This window comes from Cherax quadricarinatus, chromosome 62, assembly GCF_038502225.1.
Source record: "Cherax quadricarinatus isolate ZL_2023a chromosome 62, ASM3850222v1, whole genome shotgun sequence".
Taxonomy (NCBI): domain Eukaryota; kingdom Metazoa; phylum Arthropoda; class Malacostraca; order Decapoda; family Parastacidae; genus Cherax; species Cherax quadricarinatus.
The window spans coordinates 6993751-7020376 of NC_091353.1; the positions used below are offsets into that span (position 1 = coordinate 6993751).

Consider the following 26626-nt stretch of genomic DNA (forward strand, 5'->3'; position numbering starts at 1 on the left):
CAGGCGCTGACTGTCACCTCATTACAGTTTCTCTCCAACATGCAGTCGACCGTGTTTCCAATTGGGCCACCACACGTGGGTTTAAATTTTCCAGCACTAAAACCCACCAAATCACTTTCACTAGACGCTCTGTCATCTCCGATCATCCTTTGTACCTCTATGGCTCCCGTATCCCTGAACGTGATACAGTCAAGTTTCTGGGCCTCCTCTTTGATCGTAGGTTATCCTGGAAACCTCACATTACCTCTCTGAAGGCAACTTGTCACAGCCGGCTGAACCTTCTTAAAACCCTTGCTCATCTTTCATGGGGAGCTGATCGTCGAACCCTCCTTCGCCTACATTCCACCCTTATTTTATCGAAACTTGATTATGGTGACCAGATCTATTCAGCGGCATCTCCTGCTACTCTCTCTAGCCTTAGCCCCATTCATCACCAAGGATTACGTTTATGCCTTGGTGTTTTTCGCTCTTCCCCTGTCGAGAGCCTCTATGCAGAAGCGAACGTTCCATCCTTATCCGATCGCCGTGATGCCCATTGCCTGCGCTACTATGTATGCTCTCATGATCTCCGCAATCCTTCCATTTATAGAATGGTCACTGATATTAGTAGACATTCTTTATTTGTTCACCGCCCCTGTTTACTCCGTCCCTTCTCTCTTCGCCTTCATTCGCTCTTGTCTTCTCTTCAACTACCACCTTTCTATGTACATGTAGCATCTCACTTTTCCCTACCCCCCTGGGAAGTTCCAGCTGTTTGAGTCTGTTCTTTCTCCTCCCTTGCTCGAAAGCCCAACTGTCTACGGTCGCTTCCCGCTCTCTTTTTCTTGACCACTTTCACTCTCATTCTCATGCCATTGCTGTGTACACAGATGGCTCTAAGTCTTCTGACGGCGTAGGATTCGCAGCAGTGTTTCCGGACAGCGTCGTACAAGGGCATTTACTATCTTCGGCTAGTATTTTTACTGCTGAATTATATGCCATCCTTACAGCACTTATCCATATTGCATCTATGCCTGTGTCATCATTTGTGGTTGTCTCAGACTCCCTTAGTGCTTTACAGGCTATAAAAAAATTTGATACACCTCACCCCTTAGTCCTCCGTATCCAACTTTGGCTACGCCGCATCTTTACCAAGCATAAAGATATTGTTTTTTGTTGGGTCCCTGGTCATGTTGACGTACAGGGCAATGAACAGGCAGACACTGCTGCGCGGTCAGCAGTACATGACCTACCAGTTTCTTATAGAGGTATTCCATTTACGGACTATTTTACTGCAATATCTTCCCACCTTCACACCCGTTGGCAACAATGCTGGTCTACTATGCTCGGCAACAAACTTCAATCTATTAAACCGAGTATAGGTTACTGGCCGTCTTCTTATCACCAGTGTCGAGGTTGGGAGACTACTCTCTCCCATCTTCGCATTGGCCATACTCGTCTTACTCATGGATATCTCATGGAGAGGCGTCTTGCTCCTCTCTGTGAGAATTGCCAAGCTCCATTATCAGTCAGCCACATTCTGTTGGACTGCCCACTTTATCAACGAGCACGCAGAATTTACCTCTGTCGTCGTCTTCGCTCCGCTGCTCTCTCTTTACCTTCCCTTCTCGCTGATGGACCCACCTTTCATCCGGACTCTCTCATTGACTTTTTGACAACAACTGACTTACTTCACAAATTCTGATACCTTCAGCCCTTTCTGCTTCAATCTCTTGCTACCCTCTACCCCCGTACTATCCCCTGCCCCGCTGTTTTCTGTAACCTGCTGACCATCCCCCCTCCCTTCTGCCATCCAATTCCCTTGCTTCCTTCCCTACCCTGCAGCGCTGTATAGCCCTTGTGGCTTAGCGCTTCTTTTTTATTATAATAATGAAGGACCACTTTTGTGAAAATTTGTGTGGACTGCCTCCAAGTGAGTCGCCTACCCTGGCAAACTCTATTGACACCGAGCTCTGAGGTGGGTACCTCAGCCTCACAAGTGGCTTATAGGACAGATTTTCACAAATGATTGATGTTACAAGAAACTCGCCTGCATGCACATATAAAGGACTAACTTACATGGTGTTGCAGCATATATCCTGATCTTCAACTTCCCTAAGCTTAGCCTTAGCCCCTTTGGACTTCCCCTCAGAAACCACGTGCAACCGGGAGCCTTAATTCCTGCAATATTCAATCGTTATTAGTGTCCTGCCTGCCCCTCAGAAATTCCTATATCCAAGAGGGTATGTATCCCCTAGTATAACTATGCAGACACAGACACTAGCTTCCAGACTGCCTTGAGACACTGGTATTTACTGGGCATGCACTGCCTGTTGCACACCGGACCCACAGATCAAACTCACTCACAATTCTCCCCAGACACTGGCCAGAAATCTATGAGATAAAGTGGAGGTCTTGTCTTACTGTATGGGCCTGACGGAGGTCATCTACAGTACATCGAGGTGCCTCTACCAGATTTTCCCAGGTCTCAAATGTGAAGACATGTGGGGGGCGCCGTCTGCTGATCACAGCACGTCTTGTCCAGTTGGTGTCTGTCTTAAGAAGAACGAACTGGTCTCTCTTCCATACCCTCGTCTCTTCGTTCAAACTAGGGCTGCCAGTTCTCCCTAGCTAACTTATCCTAGTGTTTGCCTACATTATCGGCCTATTACTACCTATGTTAAGGTCTTAGTTCTACATTATTATTATCTACAGTTGCCTCAATAATCCTAATATTAGTGTACTAACAGTAAAACTACCTACTCCTTCCCTGAAGAGTAAATCTATAAATTAAATAAGCTTACCAACAATCCCCGCCAACTAGAGAGAATGCTGTTTGTTTGGGAGGGTTTAAGGGCCACCCAGCTCAGCCGTCCCATTACGGCTATGCTGGGACCCCTTCGTACATCGTATCTGTCCTGTGGAACTTTAGGGACCAAATAAATTTCCACAGTTGAAGAACCTGAGGACTTCTATTATTTATGCTTCTTGATATGAAGCCAAGGATTCTATTAGCTTTATTGTGAACACTTATGCACTGTTGTCTTGGTTTCAGATTACTGCTAACCAGAACTCCTAAATCTTTTTTGCAATCTGTAATATTAAGATCTACATTACTTAGTTTATATGTGGCATGGTTATTTTCCTGTCCAACATTTAGAACTTTGCATTTGTCTATATTAAACTGCATCTGCCACTTCTCCAACCGCTGCATCAGTCTATTCAAATCTTCCTGGAGTGCTCTAATGTCCTCGTCAGAATGAATTCGATGGCCTATTTTGGTGTCATCGGCAAACTTGCTTATGTCGCTCTTTATGCCCTCATCAATGTCGTTTATGTGGATTGTGAACAACAGGGGGCCCAAGACTGACCCCTGTGGAACACCACTCGTGATGTTTCCTCACTCCGATTTCTCCCCATTTATGCAAACTCTCTGCTGCCTATTTGTCAACCATGCTTCTATCCAGGAAAAAATTTCTCCTATTCCATGTGCCTTAATTTTCCTCAATAGTCTTTGATGTGGGACCCTGTCAAAATTCTTATTGAAGTCCATATACACAATATCATATTCATTACCATGATCTACCTCCTCAAATACCTGAGTGAGAAAAGTTAATAAATTCGTAAGGCAGGAATGCCCCTTTGTAAAACCATGCTGAGATTCGTTGATTAATTTATGCTTTTCAAGGTGGCTATGAACTTCCTCGGCAATTATTGATTCCATAAATTTTCCCACTGTGGAGGTTAGGCTTATTGGTCTATAGTTCGAAGCTAAGAACCTGTCACCTGCTTTGAAAATAGGTATCACATTTGCCATTTTCCACTTATCTGGCACCATGCCAGTTTGTAGTGATATGTTGAAAAGATTAGACAGAGGTTTGCGAAGCTCCTCTTTACATTCCTTTAGAACCCTTGCATACAGTTCATAAGGGCCTGGGGATTTGTTAGGTTTTAATTTATCTATTTGCATAAGGACCATGTCACTTGTGACCCTAATCGTGCATAGTTTATTATCATCCTGTTCTACATAATTTATTATTTCTAGAATATCACTAGTATCTTCCTGTGTAAAAACTGAGAGGAAGTATGTGTTAAAAATTATACCCATTTCCTTATCACTGCCCGTGAGCTGACCCGAGTATCTTTTGAGTGGGCCCATCTTGTCCCTGATCTTACTTCTGTATATCTGAAAGAATCCTTTTGGGTTAGTCTTCGATTCTCTTGCAGCTTTAACCTCATAATCTCTTTTTGCTTTTATTCCCTTTTTTATTTCTCTCTCTAACTGAATATATTGATTTCTTAATTGCCCTACTCCTCTTTTGATTTGCCTATATATGCCTCTCCTTTGACCAATGAGATGTTTTAATCTATTGTTCATCTATTTAGTATCATTTTTGCTTGATCTGATTTCCCTATTTGGAACATAAGTTGTCTGAGCAGCTAGAACTATGCCCTGGAAAGCATCATATCGACAATCATCACCACCTACCTGACCCATAGTTAGGTCATTCAAGTTCAGCCCACCCAAGTAATTTTTCAGTCGTATGAAATCAGCCAAGCAGAAGTCAGGGACAGAGACTTGATTGTCATTATTAGGGGAATTCCATGATATATTAAAACTGAGTGATTTGTGATCACTTTCCCCAAGCTCATCATTAACCTCAAGATTTTTAATTAGCATTTCTCTGCTGGCAAGAACCAAGTCAAGCAGGTTATTTCCTCTAGTTGGCTCTGTCACAAGCTGTTTTAAAAAAACAATCCTGAATTGTATCAAGAAAGTCACTTGACTCTAAATTTCCTGTCAAATTGCTCCAGTCAATCTGTTTATAGTTGAATTCTCCCATTAACACAACATTTTCGTATGTAGATGCCTTACGAATTTCATCTCATAGGAGTTTACCGCACTCCCTCTCAAGATTTGGGGCCCTGTAAATCACACCCAAAATTAGTTTTTCACGGCCCTTGAGAAGCTGTAACCAAACAGATTCGGTGGCTGACGCTTCTAATTTTATATCTTGTCTAACACAACAATTTAAATTGTCTCTGACATACATTGCTACTCCACCATCCTTCCTGTTAACCCTGTCATTGTGGAATAATTTATAGCCTTGTATGTGACATTCAGAAGGCATCTCTCTATCTTTCAGATTGAGCCAGGTCTCTGTTATAGCAATGATATCTATGTTTCCTGCACTTGCAATTAATCTTAGCTCATCTATCTTATTTCTTACACTCCTGCTATTAGTATAGTAGACCTTAAGGTAGCTAGTCCCTTGCTGCCCTCTGCTGTCTCCCTTTGTTTGCTGACCTGATCTATTGTCTTTATTTATAACTTCATGATGAATGTCTTTTATACATTTACTGTTTTCAACCCTTGTGTTGCAACCTGACTGTTTCCCCCACACACCCATACCTCTATCTTCTATCAGTTTAAAATCCTAGGCATTTCAGCAATGGCCCTCTCGATTGAGTTTGCAAGAGCAACCACCCCTGCACCAGAGAGATGTACCCCATCCCTTTCATACATATCATGTTTGCCATAAAAGTAGTCCCAGTTGTCAATGAATGGGATTGCAAGTTCCTTGCAGTATCTGTTTAGCCAGCAATTTACACCAATTGCCCTAGACAACTGCTCATTGCCCACTCCCCTTCTAGGCAAGATGCTACATATGATTGGGACCCCTCCCTTAGACTTAATTAAATCTATAGCTGACCTGTACTTATCTAGCAGCTCTTCTCTCCTACCCTTCCCAATATCATTTCCACCAGCACTGAGACAGATAATGGGCTCGTTCCCATTACCTGACATGATATTATCCAACCTGTTGACTATGTCACCAACACCAGCTTCAGGGAAGCACACTTTATCTCTCATCTTCTTATTCCTATTACAGAAATCACAGTCCATATAATTGTGAGTGAGTTGATCTGTGGGCCTGTGTTGCAGCTGGGAGTGCATGCCCAGTACGTACCAGTGTCTCTTGTCTATGTAGAAGCTAGTGTACATGTCTGCATAGTTGTACTAGGGGATACACACCCTCTTGGATATAGGAATTTCTGAGGTGCAGGCAGGTCACTAATAACGATTGAATATTGCAGGAATTAAGGCTCCCGGTTGCACGTGGTTTCTGAGGGGAAGTCCAAAGGGGCTAAGGCTAAGCTTAGGGAAGTTGAAGATCAGGATATATGCTGCAACACCAAGTAAGTTAGTCCTTTATACGTGCATGCAGGCGAGTTTCTTGCAACATCAATCATTTGTGAAACCTGTCCTATAAGCCACTTGTGAGGCTGAGGTATCGACCTCAGAGCTCGGTGTCAACAGAGTTTGCCAGGGTAGGCGACTCACTTGGAGGCAGTCCACACAAATTTTCACAACACGGTTGTAACTATATTTGTGTATACCTTACATCTCCTGGACTCAAGTCCAGCACACTGGTTTTCCTTTATAAATATTACCTTAATCACACTAACAGAGAAAAATGAATATGAGCGACAATAACCCATAAAAGATGTTTCTAGTTGTCAATAGTACAAACATACGTTCTGTAGTTACCCTTCAAGGAACACTCCTCAGAGGAGCACACCGTGTTGCCGATCTGGGCGCAGGTCCTCTCGTAGTGCTCCGGTTGGGGCTCCATATGTTCTATGTTTCCATGAAGGGACATTCCTTGATGTGGAAAAAGGCACTTAAGTAGAACTCAGAACATTTATCAGATGAAGTATTTAACTATGAATGTCATCTTGAGTCCTTGATGCTGGTGAGGGCCTATTGATCCAATGAATGGAACCTGTACTCCCTTGGCTTCAACCTAATTATCTCCCATTACCCAGGTACTATATGACCCCAACGGGTTTAGCACTTCCCAGAGATATATAAAGGTTCAAGAATTGAAAAACAAAACTTTCAATATGATTATAATTCTCTTTTATACAGTTAGCACAAGACACAAACCTAACTTCTGTTTATCCTATGGTTGTAAGCACACACACGTAATATACATATCTATACCTTGCTATTAAATGTCTTTTTAATGCAATCATATATATATATATATATATATATATATATATATATATATATATATATATATATATATATATATATATATATATATATATATATATATATATATATATCTTTCTTTCAACGTACCGGCCGAATCCCACCGAGGCGGGGTGGCCCAAAAAGAAAAACAAAAGTTTCTCCTTTCAAATTTAGTAATATATACAGGAGAAGGGGTTACTAGCCCCTTGCTCCCGGCATTTTAGTCGCCTCTTACAACACGCATGGCTTTCGGAGGAAGAATTCTGTTCCACTTCCCCATGGAGATAAGAGGAAATAAACAATAACAAGAACTAGAAAGAAAATAGAAGAAAACCCAGAGGTGTGTGTATATATATGCTTGTACATGTATGTGTAGTGTGACCTAAGTGTAAGTAGAAATAGCAAGACATACCTGAAACCTTGCATGTGTATGAGACAGAAAAATGGACACCAGCAATCCTACCACCATGTAAAACAATTACAGGCTTTCGTTTTACACTCACTTGGCAGGACGGTAGTACCTCCCTGGGCGGTTGCTGTCTACCAACCTACTACCTAGGATATATATATCTATATATATATATATATATATATATATATATATATATATATATATATATATATATATATATATATATATATATAATCCAAAAGTCATTGGTGAATCTTATAAAACCATACAGTATTACCATGAAAGTTTCCATTATTTTTTTGTTACAGTGGTTCTCGCACTTGTGATGATCTCTGCTTGTTGACAGAGATATCCAGTGGGGCTTTAAACACGGAATCCGAAGCATTTTAAGCGCGTGAATGTTCACAGAGTATTCATTGAGGTGTAAAAGTGATGTTTATCTGGACTGTTTGAAGCGTGTGGGTGTACAGAGTATTTTGGTTTTTATCTGGTCTGTTTTAAGTGTGTGAATGACCACACTATTCAGAGGTCCTTAATCTGGTTTTTAACTACACTGTTTTATTTATCTAGTGTTCGGCAGGGCATTTAATGAGGCTGAACACCGATGCAAGTGGGTTCACTTTCAGTGGGTCTGGGAGTGCAAAGAGCCCCATCGGTGAGGTCTGTGTCCCATTTTGTATCTAATATTGCTAAGACCACGGAAGCCGGGCGGCAGTTTTGAATCCTGCTTACTGTGAGTGTTGCATTTTCCCTTCCAAAAAAGTATATATATATATATATATATATATATATATATATATATATATATATATATATATATATATATATATATATATATATATATATATATATATATATCTCACAGTAAAAATGGGTTAAATTTGCCGATGTTTTCGCAGGAAAATGCAACTCTCTTAGTGTGCACGATACGAAACTGCTGCCCGAAATCTTCACGTTCTCATGAAGTATCCTCTTTTGACAGTAAAGACCAGAGGATATCCCTGGCTCACTACCACAGACACGCCTTCCTTCTTCAGCTCCTCGTGCAGTGCTGTCTCCACCCCGGAGGGCAGTCCGAAGAACTTCAGCTTAAACTTCGCCCCTGAGGACCAGTGGTCGTGGAAGCACGCCCCGAGACTCTTAGCTGTGTCTCGATCAAGTTCCTGGTGGTCGATGCGGTAGTAGCAGAGAGATAGCTCAGCCAGACGTGGCAGACTACTCACCAGCTGGTGCAGGAAGGTGGCACTGCAGGGCGGCAGGTGGGACAACCCGCAGCGCACTTCGCAGACTTTATCCAGCATCAGTACTCTGAGTTCCCCGCAGGAGCGCACTGTGTTGCCGATCTGGGCACAGGTTTTCTCGTAGTGCTCCAGACGAAACTCCCAGTTGCCTAAACTAAGTTCTCGCAGTTTTCTGAAGTTGGTGCCCAGTAACTCGAAGAATTTACAGGCTGCGTTGTCGTCTAGAATTGTCGCCTGAGTGTGGGACGACGACAAGTCTAGGCTGGTCAGGCTGCAATAGTAAATGGAAATAGTCATTGACTTTTTTTAGGTTATTCTGGTGGGTGATCTAAACATACTGCTACGTATAATAATTTATGTAACTGTGCGTACCTGTACATGAGTAAACTTACTAAATATAAGAAATGGTACACAAGTGTGTAAGAGAGAGAGAGAGAGAGAGAGAGAGAGAGAGAGAGAGAGAGAGAGAGAGAGAGAGAGAGAGAGAGAGAGAGAGAGAGAGAGGGAGAGAGAGACAGAGACAGAGAGAGGGACAGAGAGAGACAGAGAGAGAGAGACAGAGAGAGAAACTCGACTAACATATTCTGTAAAACTGAATAGCCTAATTAGTACCAATGCCACTAGGACTCATGTGGGTTCAGTGCTTTCCTGTGAATAATAATAATAATACTTCAATAAATACTGTGAACAACATCCTAAGTAATTTACACTATGTATAATAATTGTACTTATGTGTCTCTGTACCTAAATAACCTTACTTAACTCTCATTATCAACAACAGAAACTTCCACTGAACAACAGAAATTTGTATTACGAATAACGGTGAGAACACTTACATAATTAGAAAAAGCTCTATATTTTTTACTGGGGGGAGGGGGGAGGGGGAGGTCACGTACTTCGAACCAGAAAAAGTCATGTTTTGAACAAGTACAGTCGGGTTAGGTCAGGTCCATCATGAAATAGGACAAAGATACGGTCACCTCTCTCACAAATCTCTATATGGCGCAGTGTTTTCGTAAATGCCACTGGGAGGGGGGAATATACATCCCAAAATTGAACCCTTGTGGGTTTAGCCTAGTTATGATTATAATAATAACATCCAGAACTGAATAACGTGTGGAGAATCCTTCACAATTCGTGCTATTCAATTTTCGACTGACTTTTTCAGTCTCATTGACGAACAAAAACTGCATTATATGGAGGAATTGTATAACAGAAGTTCTGCTGTATGACCCTAGTGGGTCTAACGTTTAGTTTTAATAATGATAATAACAGAAGTTCAGCTCTGAACAATGAAGATAGCGCATCTTACTTGGGACAGTTCCTGAGGATAGACAAGAGGAGGTTACTGCGTCTTATAAACCCAGGCTGTTCCTTCAGTTTGACCTCTGATAGCCTAAGAGTCTTGACGCTCGACCAGTGCTGGATAGGTCCGTGGATGGGCAGGAGGATAGGTGGGAAGAGGGTAGGTGAGGTGGACATACCAGCACCTACGTCCACAATGCAGCTGGATAAGTTGAGGTCGACGACTTTCCAAAAGCTCAGTAGGTCCTTGAAGTAGAATGAGGCTAGAGCCTTATCCTGCAAAGAGGAATCTGGGGTCAGTTACGTTAAAAGGACGGGGAATAGGACCTATCTTCTTTACTGGATCAAATATGATTGTCTCCCATTCCCCAGGTGCTGTTTAATCCTTGCGCACTTTAATAATAATAATAATCTTTATTTCTACAAGTACATGATAAAACTTATACAGACCATAGCTGACATCAATGACATACTATATAGGAAGTCCCTGGTTATATAGAGCATTTCCAACAACTTAGGTTAATTTTGTCTCCCAGGATGCAACCCACACCAGTCCACTAACACCCAAGTACCTACTTACTGCTAGGTGTAGTGACAGCAGGTGTATAGTGATTAACACCCAGGTACCTACTTTCTGCTAGGTGAAAAAGGACAGCAGGTGACTTAAGGAAACACGCCCAATGTTTCCACCCATACCGGGACTCGAACCACGGACCTCTCGCTTTATGTTCATAATAGACACTGAACACAGTATCTGAAGTTAAGCTGACTCGAACCAGAAGTTGCAACCTTCAGAATGTGGTAGGTTCTTACCCGGAGGATGAACAAGTGACAGTTACCTGGAGGGTGAACTAGACTAACCTGGAGGGTGAACTAGACTAACCTGGAGGGTGAACTAGACTAACCTGGAGGGTGAACTAGACTAACCTGGAGGGTGAACTAGACTAACCTGGAGGGTGAATTAGACTAACCTGGAGGGTGAACTCCCAGTGAGCGAGGGAGAGTGACTGGAGGGTAGTGTTGTGACGTAAGGCAGTACACAATAACTGGAAAGCTGTATCCTTGACCACAACATTGTGGGAGTCCAGCTTCACCGTCTTAAGTGACTGTGATTGACCTAAACCCAGTAACACTGGCATGTATTGTTTGATCTGTGGGAATGAGAAGGTTGATTAGGTTTAGTGTACATGAATGGAAATTAGACACGTGCAACACTTGGGTATCTTTACTGTATACGTTTAGCCATCCAGTGGATATAGCAATGCAAATTCTAGGACATAATTGGAAGACAGTGGAACTATGTACAAAAGATGAGGTAATCAATCCTCCAGCATTGAAGATGGTGTGAAGAGCACCGTAGTCGTCACGACTACGGTGCAGTAGTCGTGACGACTACGGTCTTCCTAACCTAACCCGAAGACCAGCGTCAGGAAACACTTGTCCTGTTTTCTGACAAACCTTACCTAACCTAACCTGAAGACCAGCGTCAGGAAACACTTGTCCTGTTTCCTGACAAACCTTACCTAACCTAACCTGAAGACCAGCGTCAGGAAACAATTGCCCTGTTTCCTGACAAACGTTACCTAACCTAACCTGAAGACCAGTGTCAGGAAACACTTGTCCTGTTTCCTGACGAACATTACCTAACCTAACCTGAAGACCAGTGTCAGGAAAAACTTGTCCTGTTTCCTGACAAACATTACCTAACCTAACCTGAAGACCAGTGTCAGGAAACACTTGTCCTGTTTCCTGACGAACCTTAACTAACTTAACCTGAAGACCAGCTTCAGGAAACACTTGTCCTGTTTCCTGACGAACCTTAACTAACCTAACCTGAAGACCAGCTTCAGGAAACACTTGTCCTGTTTCCTGACGAACATTACCTAACCTAACGTCTTATAACAATGTGCTATGGTTATAATTATAACTTGACCTCTATTGCTACTCTGTTCCTCTCTCTCCTCCTTACCTTCACATACCTACTTTAGCCCCAGGAGCCTCAGAGAGGTAAAGTACCTAGTTCTCCTTACCTCCACGTACCTACTAAAGCTCAGGAGCCTCAGAGAGGTAATGTACCTATTCCTCCTTGCCTCCACGTATCTGTTTAAGTCTTAGGGCCCTCAAAAAGGTAAGGTACCTAGTTCTCCTTACTTCCACGTACCTGCTTAATCCCCAGAACCCTAAGAGACGTCAGGCACCTAATTCTCTTTGCCTCCACGTACCTGCTTAATCCCCAGAACCCTAAGAGACATCAGGCACCTAGTTCTCCTTGCCTCCACGTACCTGCTTAAGCCCCAGGAGTCTGAGAGACGTCAGGTGCTTGGCTCTCCTTATGGCATCGCCCAGGCAGGCCAGGTCGGAGGTGTTGAGATAAAGACAAGGGTAGTCTAGTGCCAGGTACCTGACACTGGTGTCAGGGAGGGCAGAGAAAAGCTTGTGGAACATCGATTTATGTTGACCACCACGCATACACAGTGGTAATGGTAGCTGCTCCCCGTCTGGCAAGACCAACAAGAATTACTAGGATTATCATGATAATTAACACGATTATGATAATTAGGACAATTATTACAATAATTAGCAAGATTATTATGACAGGTGGTAGGAGTAGCTGCTCCCCATTTGGCAAGAACAAGAATTACTAGGATTATCATGATAATTGGCACGATTATTACGATAATTAGCATGTTTTGACAGTAGTGGTAGCTGCTCCCCGTCTGGCAACAGCAACAAGAATTACTAGGATTATCATGATAATTAGCACGATTATTACTATAGCACGAGTATGATAATTAGCACGATTATAATAATTAGAACCATTATGATTGCACGATTATTATGACAAGTGAAAGTTAGCACGATGGGACTTTTTTTGACCTATTATCGTCAAAATTAAAACAATTCTAGTTTTTTAGGATAAAAAATAAAAAAAAAAATATTAAGGAAGGTAGTATATGACAAAAATAAAATACTGTATAAAGAAAATACACAGAAATACAATACTTAATAAAGAAAATAAAAATTACATAAAATACTGCAAAACGTAAAAATAAAATATATTTAATTCATTATATATATAAAAAAAAAAAAAAAAAACGCATGCATCGACACCATGCCCAGCCCCTCTAGGGTAGGGTAGGTGCCTGAGCCCGAGCCTTTAGCTCATAAGACTGTCATTCCCATTTGCCCCCTTGGGGCGGGGATGGCAGACCAGAGAGGCCTAGCTTGTGGCTAGGCCTGGGGACAGTTGGTTCCAAAGATGAGGAGGTACTTGTGCCTCCTCCCATGGGAGACTTAGGTCTCAGACACTCCCTAAAGAGGGAGCCAAGGCCGGGCCACCACTTGGACAAGGCCCGGGCCGGGAGAATACCGGCTAATCTTTAACTAACTAACTAAAAACGCATATAACATCTCCCCGATGACAACTGGACTTTTCTCAGGCTCATCTACAATTTCTTAACAGGAAGAATCATCCCCACCTTCCACGGAGCGGAATCAACCCCCTTCACTCCAACAGCAGGAGTACCCCATGGCTCTTGCTTCAGCCCCATCCTCTTCAACATATACGTCAACGACCTCCCCCAACCTGAACATACCGACACTATCATTACCCAATTCGCAGACCGTGTCATCCATGTTGTCTCCTCCACCCAAACAGCTGGTGCAAATAAGCATAGGAGAGCAATTGAGAAAATGAATGAAGAACTAAATCGAACAGCCAGGTGGGAGAAGAAATGGAGAATCACAACCAACCCAGACAAAGTCCTCATCAGCACCATCGGGTGCTTGCCATCAACCATAGAAGACAAAGGGGGCATTTAAATCAGAGGCACCCGAATTGCTATTAGGAATCCAAACAAGATCCTAGGATACGAGATCGGCAGATTATTCAACTCTACATCCCACATAACCAAGAAAGTAAACCTAGCGAAAGCCCGTCTTGGCCAACTTTATCGATTCAAAGCAGCTCCTCCCCATATCAAACTACACCTGTAGAAGATGATGATCAGACCTCTGCTGGAATATCTCTGTGTACCCTTGTCGCTCACAACCAAAACCAACATACTAAAACTCCAGAGAGTCCAAAACAAAGCCCTCCGCTTCGTCACGGACACCAGACTCAGAGACAGAATCAGAGCAGAGGACCTACACATACAACAGAGAATCCCCGCAATCAATGTCCGGTTAGACAAACTTACTAAGAGACAACTATATGACATGCAGGAACTTTATGTGTCCGACAGAATCCCCCTCAACCAGTGAACACGACCGACTATACCATTACCACTCCTCCCCACAGATCCCAAAGAATGACCCTCCTACAAAGAGTTCGACGCTTCATCCACAAGAACTTCCCTCGACCGAAAATTTTAAGCGACCTCCCAGCAGAAGAATGGATACCACCGGAACCATTCTATGTCCAGTAACTTGGACTAACGCTCCCCATCTCCGGGTGACCCACCTCTATCAACCTACCCCGCACAACTAACCTTGTTGCACCTACAACTACCCTCTAGCAGGACACCACCTCAGTCACTGCCTTGCCGGCCAACTCCAGGTGAGCTACCAACCTCCATCAAATGCCCGGCAACCTTCGCCTGCAACTGCGCCCTTCTGACCAACCTCTTGCGAAAAAAAAGGCAAGCAATTGCACGCAGTATGCATCCTTCCAATTCAGTGGCGCACTGGTATACCAACAATATAGTAGTGTGCAGTTGATGGGCAGGAGGCATACCCCACTCATATAACCAATCTCTTTATAAATTACCCAATATGCACACACGCGTATTCAAATTACACCAAAGTGGATAGGCCACTACCCTTTTATAACCCCACCTACCCCTCCTCCCTCCCCAACCTTTCCTACATTCCATCCTTACCCATCCTTCTTCCTACCTCCCATCTTACCAAAGCTCTGGTCAGAACCATCGAAACCATATATCATCGACACCATGCCCAGCCCTTCTAGGGTAGGGTAGGTGCCTGAGCCAGAGCTTGCAGCTCACAAGACTGTCATTCCCATTAGCCCCCTTGGGGAGGGGATGGCAGACCAGAGAGGCCTAGCTTGTGGCTAGGCCTGGGGACAGTTGGTCCCAAAGATGAGGGGGTACTTGTGCCTCCTTCCATGGGAGACTTAGGTCTCAGACACTCCCAAGACAGGGAGCCAAGGCCGGGCCACCACTTGGAAAAGGCCCGGGCCGGGAGAATACCGGCGAATCTTTAATAAATAAAAATAATAAATGAGGAGTAAGACAGAACAAATGGGAGATAAGAGAAACACAACAGTAATAACCATAGACGGGGGGAAACAGGAGAGGACATAACGTACCTCCGTTAATGAAGAAGAAACCCCTGGCCTCGTACTTGTGTTTGACACCTGTGTGTAGTGGGTCCTGGAACAGGTACTGGAGCTCTTTCTTGGGATCCAGGAGAGTTCCTGCTCTTTGGCTCCTCTGCTCAGGCTCCTGCTAAGGAATAATAATAATAATCTTTCTAGCAGTACATGATACAACTTGAAATTAAGACACATGAGCAACATCTGGGTATCTTTATTGTAGACGTTTCGCCATCCAGTGGCTTTATCAATACAAATTCTAGAACATAACTTGAAAGACATTAGAACTATGTACAGAAGATGAGGTAATGTCCTTCAACCTAGGAGTAGGTGCGAAGAGCACCACGACTATGGTGCTCTTCGCACCTACTCCTAGGTTGAGGGACTGATTACCTCATCTTCTGTACATAGTTCTACTGTCTTCAAGTTATGTCCTGGAATTTGTATTGATAAAGCCACTGGATGGCGAAACGTCTACAATAAAGATACCCAGATGTTGCACATGTGTCTTAATTTCATCTTGTCGGTATTATATACCATTCTTACACATGATACAACTTATACAGACCATAGCTGACATCAGTGAAATACTATATAGAATGTCCCTGGTTATACCTGGAGGGTGTTTTGGGGGTCAACGTCCCCGTGGCCAGGTTCATCCCCAGGTCTTGTGGTGGATCAGGGACTGATCAACCAGGCTGCTACTGCTGGTCGGACGTAAACCGACGTATGAACGACAGCCCGGCTGGTCAGGTACTGATTTTATACGTCTGTCTGGCTCCCTCTTGAAGACAGCCAGGAGTCTTGAAGACAGCCAGGAGTCGAAAACAACCAGGGATCTTGAAGACAGCCAGGGGGCTTGAAGACAGCCAGGGGTCTTGAAGACAGCCAGGGGTCTTGAAGACAGCCAGGGGTCTTGAAGACAGCCAGGGGTCTTGAAGACAGCCAGGAGTCGAAGACAACCAGAGGTCTTGAAGACAACCAGGGGTCTTGAAGACAGCCAAGAGTCGAAGACAACCAGGGGTCTTGACGACAACCAGGGGTCTTGAAGACAACCAGGGGCCTTGAAGACAGCCAGGGGTCTTGAAGACAGCCAGGGGTCTTAAAGACAGCCAGGAGTCGAAGACAACCAGGGGTCTTGAAGACAGCCAGGGGTCGAAGACAACCAGGGGTCTTGAAGACAACCAGGGGTCTTGAAGACAACCATGGGTCTTGAAGACAACCAGGGGCCTTGAAGACAGACAGGGGTCTAGAAGACATCCAGGGGTGTATTGGTAATTCCTCTTACGTATGCTGGGAAGCAGTTGAACAGTCTTGGGCCCCAGACACTTATTGTGTTGCCTCTCAGTGTACTCGTGGTGCCCCTGCTTTTCATTGGGGAAATGTTGCATCTCCTGCCAAGTTTTTTGCTTTCGATCAACAAAAGACTTGGCTGATGGATTATGGTCCGTATTACGGTAGCCCGTTACACAGAGGTCCCTTACAACCAAGGTTTACTCAATATAATACTAATGGAGTGTAGATAAATGGATCAGATACCTGGGTATTTTTATTTTATTGAGGAAACGTTTTGCCCTACACAGCAGGCTTCTTTAGTCGAGTACAGAAGAAGTACAGATGCAAAAAAGATGTAATCAGTCCCTCATCCTTGAAGACGTAGCTTTGAGGTGGTCAGTCCCTGAGCCTGGAGAAGAGTTCAGCTCCACTGGACTGATGAAGCCACTGTGTGGCGAAGCATTTCCTCAGTGAATATACCCAAGTGTTGCACAAGTGTCTAATTTATCAGCTTGTGGCTACAATAAGAATCTTATTGTAGCCAGCTGGCCCAGTGGTTAATGCACTGGCCTGGGGTTTTACGACTCACTCGCTATGAGTTCGAGCTCCATCCGTTCCCTGGTTTAGTTTGCAATCGTGTCATAAGGATTTCGAGAGTCTTGCTTATGCTATGGGGGTATAGAGTGGTTGGGACGGATCCAGGGAAAGTCACAGGAAAAAAGGTCACTGGAAAAAGGTCACATGGAAAGGGTCACAGGAAAAAGGCCACAGGAAAAAGGTCACAGGGAAAAGGCCTTAATCGATTTAAAATATTTTCAGTGACTTTTTTCTCAGCCAAAACTGTGACTTCTTCTCCGTGATCTTTTTTTCAGGACACCTACTGGGTCACTGCCGCCTCACCTGCCTCTGGAAGGCGTCTCTGCTTTCCTTCGTGGCCTGGCGGGCCATATGGACCTGTCCCGTGTGCATGTCTGATGGGGTAAGGTGAGTCTTGCTCATGAACGCCCCACTCTGGTCCATCAGCTGGGCCTTGTTCATCGATACTGCAAAATAAGAACCGTAAGTCACAGCAATACTAAGGACCCCAATGGAAATAAGTCACCGTGCCTGACCTTTTTTAGGGGGTTATTCTGGGTAATTTACACAAATGCTACTTTGCAAAACAACCACCATGAAAAAATAGTGAACTCCCAAGTTCCTTGATAATGTGAGAAATCACGAAAACGTTTGGACGTTCATTATATTTTTTCACAGTGGTTGTGTTGCATACTGTGATGTCACCTGTTTACTGTGATCTTATTCCATATGTTACGATATATGATAATTTGTGTATTTATTTACGTGTACCTGTACCTAAATTAGCTTACTGATGGTATTCTACAGGTCACTTTGTGCCACTCACACATCACTTTCCGCCTGTATTGTTATTTTTGTGTTAGAAGTGATCAAGATCCCAAAACCGGAATGTTTTCTAACAAATATGTCCTAGTGTTTATTTACGTGTTTTTCTAAACCGGTTGTGAACCGTTTCAGACATGGTATTGTAAGTTTGTGGGTTAGTAGTGAATTGTTACAGCTAGGGTACTGGGCCTTGATATTCTCTGTAAACCTATCACTCACTGCAAAGTTTGTGGAGATTCTTATTCTTCTTAAGAAGATCAACGAGGCTGTCGAAGCCAGCTGCACCGTGGATGAGGCCCGTGAGCTGGAGCTCAGCCAGGTTGGGTGCACACCTGCCCAGTCTCTTGCACAAAACCTCCAAGTCATCATCTTGCATCTCCATATCCAGACGTAAGACCTCCAGTGTCTCCATGCCCTTCTGAAAGTGGACATCAGAAGTGGTCATTACTGTTATTATTATCATTATTAGGAGTAGTAGTAGTATTAGGGAGGGAATAAAGCAACGGTTAACTGCATGATTTGTCAACACAAGTTCACACACACACTGGGTTGACCGCTCTTGATTATTTGATGAATAAGACACTCGTGCAACATCTGGGTTATTTGTCGAAAACCTTGTATTTGACTAAAGAAGCCTGTTTTATAGGAGAAACATTTCGCCCATAAAGACAGCCAGGTGTTATACATGTCTTATATACTGGTCAGTATTGTATAGTGTATACCATCAAAATTATGATTAATCAGTTGAATTTAGCCCCATAATTGCATAAACCTCAATAGATCTAACACTGGAGCCTACGATTACAAGTCTTCAGGGTACTCAATGGTTTTAATTCCACCCTGCCCATACACGTTCCCTTACCTTTTCCATATGACACGTCGCCCCCTCAATGGCTTTTCTTAAATGGCTGGAGACTTTCATTTTCAGTTCTTTTATCTCAAGCTCTCTCAAGTTCTCCTTGGTCAGTATCCCCTGCAAGTGGGAGAAGAAGAGTTCGATCTTTTCGTTTGAGAATGGTTCTCCATCTTGTGTGGCTCTGATGCTGATCTTAGTGATGCTGGTGTTGGATCTGAGGGCGCTGAAGAAGGCAGTGTAGAGCTGGGGAGTCGCTTCATTGAAGGAGCTCTCCTGGTCAGGATTGGTGCTCTTGATCCGCCACACAATCTCCAGGGACTTGAGTTTCTTGAAGTTTTGAGCAAGGATGAAACTCCAGCCCTCGAAGTCCACATCGCTGGTGTGGACGATGGCGTTGCGGCGGTCCAGCAGCTTGGCGACAGCCCGGCAGTTCTCCCTGGTGGGTTCGGTCTCCCGCAGTAGCATCAGCAGTTCCTGGTCCTTCATCTGTAGGAATACCTGGTGCTTTCTGCCATCCAGGGCTAGATGGGCTTTCTTCCCCAGGATGCCAACGACAAACTTGAGGACGTGTTCATGACGATACACCTTAGAAAATTCTCGACATTCGCGACACTCACTCTTGTCTCGTTCTATATGATTGGCCATGTATAAACCTGCCACGTACTCTAAGAAGATCTTATGAACTGGCTTATAGAACTTCTTGTATCCTAGAACGTCATTCTCACTGTCATTGGACAAAAATCCTAGCTTTAATAACATGGGATAATTCTCAATTTCCTTAATCTCTTTCTCACTAAAGCGAGTCTTTTCTGTCTTCAAAGCCTGTAAACACAACTTGCCGAAACTAAGAAACAGATCCGCATACTCTGGAGGAAAATTTTCAGTGTTCTCGTCCACATTGCCCTCTTTTTTTATATTCCACTTAATGAGACACAACATAATCTTAAACATCATATCAGCGAGTTTCTCCGGCAGCTTGGCTACCCTGTCCGAGCCGTACAACATGCACAGCAACACACAGAACAGGGGACGTTTGGCCAGTTTCCTGTACTTGTAATCTTTCTCAATAATTCTCTTCAGGTTCCTGCCGCACTCCTCCTCGTTCACTAGCTTGAAGTACTTGGTCACGAACTCAAACATCTGAGCCTCGTTGAAGCCCTTAACGATGGACCTTTGAGCGATGGTCTTCAGGACGTCTGGACGGGCGGTAACCACCACCTTGCTGTTTTGGAAATCCCGGTTGCCCAGGAGTTTATGTATCTCTCCAGCATCAGTCTTCTCCAGTTCGTCGTAGCCGTCGAGGATAAACAGAACTTGCTCCTCATGCTTCTTGCAATACTCCCACACCTGCTTCAGTCTGCGGAAAATAACAGAATATAATTGCTTATCTGTACTATTTGTAACGCCTAAATTTATGTTTATGGATCTTCAATTTCCTTATACATAAGCAATAATAATTATTGCCACTAAAATTTTAAGTTTGGCTCAAGTTTGCCCAAAATGCTCTGCATAACAATGGGTTTTTAACATGTGCTAAAGTGTTACCCATTCCTCTATAAACAATATATCATGAGACTGGAACAATACATGACTGGAACAACTCATGACGATGTTTCCATCCGATCGGACGGACCGAAACAACGTCATAAGATTCGTTCTCCTATGTACGGGTTATTTATGGATAATACAGTATTAAAGGAAAGAATGTCTGTCTCGTGACTAGCAGACGACAATCCAGCATCCTCGATGGCGGATTCCGTCCTAATGTTACCTTATCTTCCTCTGTCTCCTGCCTTCCTCTTAGCCGACGGTGGTCACTGGAGCTTCTCACTCTCGCCGTAGTAACCATCTAAGAGCCTTTTTCACTAATTACATTAAATGACCCACACCAGTATAACCATTTCTTCTACACAAATCTACCTGCTTTGGTTTGCAAATCCGAGACTTCTGGATGTATCAACTTAACCCCTACTTACATCCACTCACTTAAATTCACTTATAATTACTATGTTTTAAAGATGCGGAGATTCTACTACGCAGACTAAAGTTTTAAATATCGCTAAATTTTGCAATATTCAACTATCAAGTCTTAATGAAAAGTCCAATATTTTTTTCTCTTAGAATGACATGTATAACATACTTGAAGAAGGGAATATTCAATGTAATCTGTAAGGCATACAAACGATTGAGAAAGGTAAGAAGCGTGGCAGGAGGCAGACAGAAAGACAAACAGAAAAAGCAGTCAGTCTGCTTATAAATAACGTATTACCACTAATTTTCTTCGCTTGTGTGTGTGTGTAACCTGATTCATATCTGCATTAATAACTCATTACGACTGTGACCAAATATAAACATATAAATAATTTGATACCACTTTAACTTGTTTGGCTATCAAATATTTGTGGCTCAGTTCTCGGAGCCATTATGTACCTCTGTAATGTTCAGGTACAGTCCCTGGAGCCATTATGTACCTCTGTAATGTTCAGGTACAGTCCCTGGAGCCATTATGTGCCTCTGTAATGTTGAGGTACAGTCCCTGGAGCCATTATGTACCTCTGTAGTGTTGAGGTACAGTCCCTGGAGCCATTATGTACCTCCGTAATGTTGAGGTACAGTCCCTGAAGCCATTATGTGCCTCTGTAATGTTGATGTACAGCCCCTGGACTCATTATGTGCCTCTGTAATGTTGAGGTACAGTCCCTGGACCCATTATGTGCCTCTGTAATGTTGAGGTACAGTCTCTAGACCAATTACGTGTCTGTAATGTTGACGTATAGTCCCCGGACCCTAATCATATGCCTCTGTTACATTGAGGTACAGTCCCTGAACCCATTATGTACCTCGGTAATCTTTTGACTACCGTCCACAGGATGGGTATGGGGTGCATAATAAAAATATTAAACTGCTTGTATATAAAAACACAAAAAAGTGAACTCACTTGTCCTCGAAGTGAGACGGTAGCAGTTCCTCCCTGACGTACTGCTCCAGGTTGCCCTTGAAGTCACGAAGGAAGATGAGAAACACAAACTTGAACTCTTGAAGGCTGGTCTTCTTGGCCCAGTCGATGGCTAGTTTCAGGGCTAGAAGGGTCTTGCCCATCCCCGGCTCCCCTTCCACCAAGAACCGAGTCTGTGGGGTAAGAGGGAACGGCTGCACAGAAGAATCGACTACTCAGGGATATAAGCGTTTCTATATATTTTCTCCGTATCTCTTTATAGGCTGTTTCTCTCTCTTCCTCTATGCGTGTAACTACTTTCTCTCTTACTCCTTCCTCCTCTCTTTCATTACCCTATTTTATGTGGTCCTCCCTGTTTAAACTCTCATTATCCACTCTATTTTCCTCTTCTTATATATTTCTTCCTCTCATGTATATCTATTCTCCTGTTATCTGTCAGTTGTTCTGGGGATGATCTTCCCTGTGGGCTAGTCTCAGATCAGGCCTTCTAGGCTGGAAAGGAAATATTGCCGGATGATGTACCATTAATAAACACGTAGCCTATCAATTTCATATCGTTTATTCTCGCTCTTCAAGGAACCTAAATGGAAATAAGTCACTTTTGACTTTTTTGGGTTATCCTGGTGGGTAATTTACACATAAGTTACTATATATGATAATTTGTGTATCTGTAATTACGTGTACCTCTACCTAATAAACTTATTAGTCACTGAACTAGGCTGAAAGGCAGCCTATCACTATTCTATATGTATTTATCTCTCCGACTTACCTCTTCCTCCTGCACCAGATCCCTCACTAAGTTCACGCTCTGGCTGGTCTGCCTGCCTTGCTTGTCGACTGCTAGGATGCGAGACTCGGTGTAGAACTCCGTCATGGGAATGACCTGGCGGCCCCGGAGCCAGGGCAAGAACGAGGTCTTGGTCTGACGGATGTACACTGTGGAGAGCTTGTCTCTCACCTCCGTCAGTAGAGACTCCAGCTCCTCCCTCTGGTGGTGGTGACTGGAGGAGGTGATGGTAGTGGTTGTAGCTGTGGAGGTGGAATCCACTGGTGGAGGAACGGACTCCAGCGGATGCTGTAGATTATTATTATTATTAATTACATTATTATTAAAATTATTATTATTATTAGCTTTCCTCGGGCACTTCCCACTCATTAAAACGAAAACTAAAAATACTACGTATGCATTACAATAAGCGATGGGATCACAGACTGAGGAATGGGAGCCAATTTAGAGGCCTGGAAGAGGGAGTGTAACTCCAGTTCCTGAGATCAAGAGCCCTTCATGAGCATCAAGACACTAGAAGGACAGGAGGAACACATCCAGGTGTATACACGAGGAGCAAAGGGGCTGGCAGTCTGGGTTGGAAAAAGGGGCTTGTAGCAACGTTATTATTGATTTTTTTGTTGGGGACTGATGGAGTTTTGTGAGGGGGGCCGAAGCTCCCTTCTTTCCATCGCCAGTGAACACAGCAATATGACTGACCTTTTCACAGCTGGAGTGAGTGTATATAATCTGGGTACCGATGACAACACTTCCTTCCCCAGCGATATTGAAGGTCCCTGGGGTGAGAGGCACGCCACTCATGGGTGGCAAGCCCAGGGGTGTCTGTGGTGCAGCAGCAGTGGAGGTTAATGGCGGGTGCTGTCCGACACGACACCCTGGACGACCAGCACCAGTCACAAGAGGCGCAGACTTCTTATCTGGTGCTGACTGCGTGTAGAGGAGAGGACTGTGTGGCTGGTGTACCTCAGGGTGGAGGGGTGGAGCCGCTAGGTTGATACACAGTGTCCCGGGGCCCTTCTTCGGCGCCTTTTCTTCCCACCGATGGCTCACCAGGTCCGCTGATGTTTGTTTCATGTCCACCCCTGGAATTGGTGAGGTCACGGTGGCGTGTGACATGTCGTAGAGGGGACCAATGTGTACCTTGGAGTCCTTGATATCAAACACTGAGCCCAGGAGATTGATCTGGCTGGGATCCTCGTTCTCCAGGTCAGGCTGGTAGAGGGCGTTCTCATCGTGGTAATATTCCTCCTGAAGGGTTTGGGAGGTGTCGCCGTGGCCGCCCCAGAGGTGCTCAGGGCCAGAGAGCTCGCTGTCGGAGGCTTCACTAATGGAGCTCTCCGATGATGCCGAGTGTCTCTCTCCCGCCGCAGCACTGGCGTTAACATCACTTGAAACCCTATCCGCCTGCATTCCTTCTTCCTCCTTTTCTTTTGCTGTTCCCGCCTCCCTCACCGCCACGCAGGCCTCGCTAAATGCTCTACCAGCTTCGCCAAACATCCTCCCTGCCTCGCCAACCGTTTTACCCAACTCTCCATTAACCCAAGACTTCTGGGTCGTGGAAAGCCAAGGACTTTCAGTCTCCAAACTGGAGGAGTTTACAGTGACTGTCGTAGTTGTGTTACTAGCGTGATAGACAGTCCCTTCCTCATCCTCTGGACACAGCTGCACATTACCCACACCCTCAATCACACCATTTACGCAGAAACTCTCACTCACGAAGTCTAACCCGGTCAACCCATTGTGGGTAACACCTATTTCGTCTGGTCTTCTGCTATCCCTGCTATCTTGCGTGTCGAAGCTCTCATCTTGGATACGCCCGTGTCCTCGAGGGGCACCGCACTGCCCATACCCACCTGAGGTAGGCAGGCAGGGTATGGTGGTGCACCCATTCATCTGGTGAGGGGGCAGTGGAGGGGGCGACGTGCCCCCAGCTTCGACATCCAAAGTCTTCTCCGGCATCATAGTATTCTGAGGAAGAGACGAGAAACATTCAGTAAGGTCTCTGGCTGGTGTGTATAGCAAGGAGTTGCTCTTGGCTTTAAATACCCTCCCAGTTCCCAGGGGCTGCGTAACCCTAACGGGTTGAGCGCTTCCCAATAAAATAAATCTTAAACTCAAGTCCTAATGGAGGACTGTCAACGAATAAACAGGAAAATGGACGAAGATGTGAACCATGAATCGCGCACAACATTGGACTGGTTATAAGCATGAACTCTGGATATTGGTTATATGACTGCCTATGGTGCTTAAAAAAGCCTCTTATCTCTAATAAACAAATGAAAACAACAAAAGTTCAAAATTTTTAAATAAAATCATACAATTCTAATGTAATTTATTAAACAAATCAAAATTAAAGTGATGGGATGGTAAGCCAGTGGAAGGTCTCGGTCAGATGACCAAAAGCTCCAGCTGTGGGTCATCATATGACTAAGACCAGCGTCAGGAAACACTTGTCTTGTTTCCTGACAAACCTGACCTAACCTAACCTTCCATTACAATTTCTAGCGTATGTTAACAATGTTTTTCTCCATATATAACACCTATAATGTAACACTTCTTGATAACTTAACTGGAGAGTCAGTAATAATGATAGAATTACCGGAGAAATGTTAGGGAATTGGACACAGATGGAACTAACGTTTTATTGTAGCAATGTTTCGCTCTCCAGGAGCACGAAACGTTGCACCAATTAAATGACATATTAGATGCATCTGTGTGCATGTACCTAACAAATGGTGAGTTATGTGATTGAGTACAATAAGAGTAATAAGGTAAAATAAGAGACGCACCAGGAGCCATCTTGGTCACGTCTCAAGGCCGAGTCAGCGCAACAAACTCTCCATAAAAGATTATTGCCAATAACATATTTATTCGCTGCAGAAAATACATTAATGCATTCAGAATACTGTATTAATTAGCAAAATAATAACTATACTCGCGTAGACAATATCAATAAGAAAAGTTAAACCCTCAAAATTTTCAAACATAACGTTCTGTTATCACTTTTTTTTTAAGACAATATATATTTTTTAATTACTGTGATAGCACCAATGGTTGTAACTGACCATAATTTTTAAAGGGGTGGACTGGTAAGCCAGTGGAAGGCCTCGGTCAGAGGCCCAACAACTCCAATGGCGGGTCATCAACTAAGACCAACGTTTGGAAACACTTGTCCTGTTCCCTGACGAACTTACCTAACCTAACAAGCCAGCGGAAGGCCTTGGTCAGATGACCAAAACCTCCAGCTGTGGGTCATTCCTGCTTCCTGACAAACCTTACGTATCCTATATTATATAAAAGTCAAGTGACTAATCTCTCTCTCTCTCTCTCAAGTTATATAAACGTAATCTTGTGGTGGTAAAAACAATGCCTTAATGAATCTATTGTAGTCGATAGCCTTGAAACCCCATTAACCAACTGACGTGTAGAAATATAATGTTTCAAGCCCTTAACTGCGAGTTTCTTCATTTCCACCATCATTCCATCCATTCCACCATCATTCCACCATGGATTCTATACTACATTTCGTTTTAAATTTATTCTATAAATGATTTTATCTCTTTTGTTGTTGTTGTGTGTGGTGGGTCCGGGGGTGGGTCAGGAGGTGGGTCAGGGGGAGAAGGATTCCCTCACCCTCTGCACTATGGACTCCCTGAGCTACAAGAACAAGGAGTGGAGCCTGGAGTGTTGGGAGAGAGGCTGGGAGTTGAAGACCTGCTCGAAGGACAGGCTTGGGGACTACTGTCTTTCGATGTGCGTCCATCACGGCCTTAATTCCACCTGTGTGTGCGACAACGAGGCCTCTACTGGTGTCCTGAAACCCTGCATGCCAAAGGGATCCACCCCAGGATGGACGGGGCCTAGGGCAGAGATCCTGGCAGACCCCTGCGTCCCTTGCAACACCCTGATCCTAGATCTACCCTGCCAGGGGTTGCAGGTTCCCTTCAGCTGCTACGCAAGGACGGCGCAAGGCAGTGATCTCTGCGACACCTGGCCGCAGTGCGCCATGGAGCGAAACTTCCAGTCGACTGATA

General features: G+C 44.0%; 1 protein-coding gene across 1 annotated transcript; it reads right to left on the reverse strand.

Moving 5' to 3' along the window:
* Nucleotides 1-6881: 6881 nt before the first annotated feature.
* LOC128687266 (uncharacterized) lies at nucleotides 6882-24579 on the reverse strand. The gene is made up of 11 exons (XM_053774611.2): nucleotides 23292-24579; nucleotides 22575-22880; nucleotides 21788-21978; nucleotides 18856-20206; nucleotides 18213-18411; nucleotides 17493-17635; nucleotides 15312-15450; nucleotides 12266-12480; nucleotides 10954-11133; nucleotides 9990-10258; nucleotides 6882-8948 (listed from the first exon to the last, which is right to left on the reverse strand). The coding sequence occupies exons 1-11, from the start codon at nucleotides 24552-24554 to the stop codon at nucleotides 8387-8389; spliced, it is 4818 nt and encodes a 1605-aa protein (XP_053630586.2). The 5' UTR covers nucleotides 24555-24579; the 3' UTR covers nucleotides 6882-8386.
* Nucleotides 24580-26626: the final 2047 nt, after the last annotated feature.

Coding starts and splice junctions, on each gene's coding strand:
- LOC128687266 (XM_053774611.2), bottom strand. CDS start 24,554: ATGATGCCGGAGAAGACTTTGGATGTCGAAGCTGGGGGCACGTCGCCC. Junction 15,451..17,492: donor GAGACGCCTTCCAGAGGCAG/GTGAGGCGGCAG, acceptor ATTATTCCTTAG/CAGGAGCCTGAGCAGAGGAG. Junction 12,481..15,311: donor TTTCTTCTTCATTAACGGAG/GTACGTTATGTC, acceptor TGGTCTTGCCAG/ACGGGGAGCAGCTACCATTA.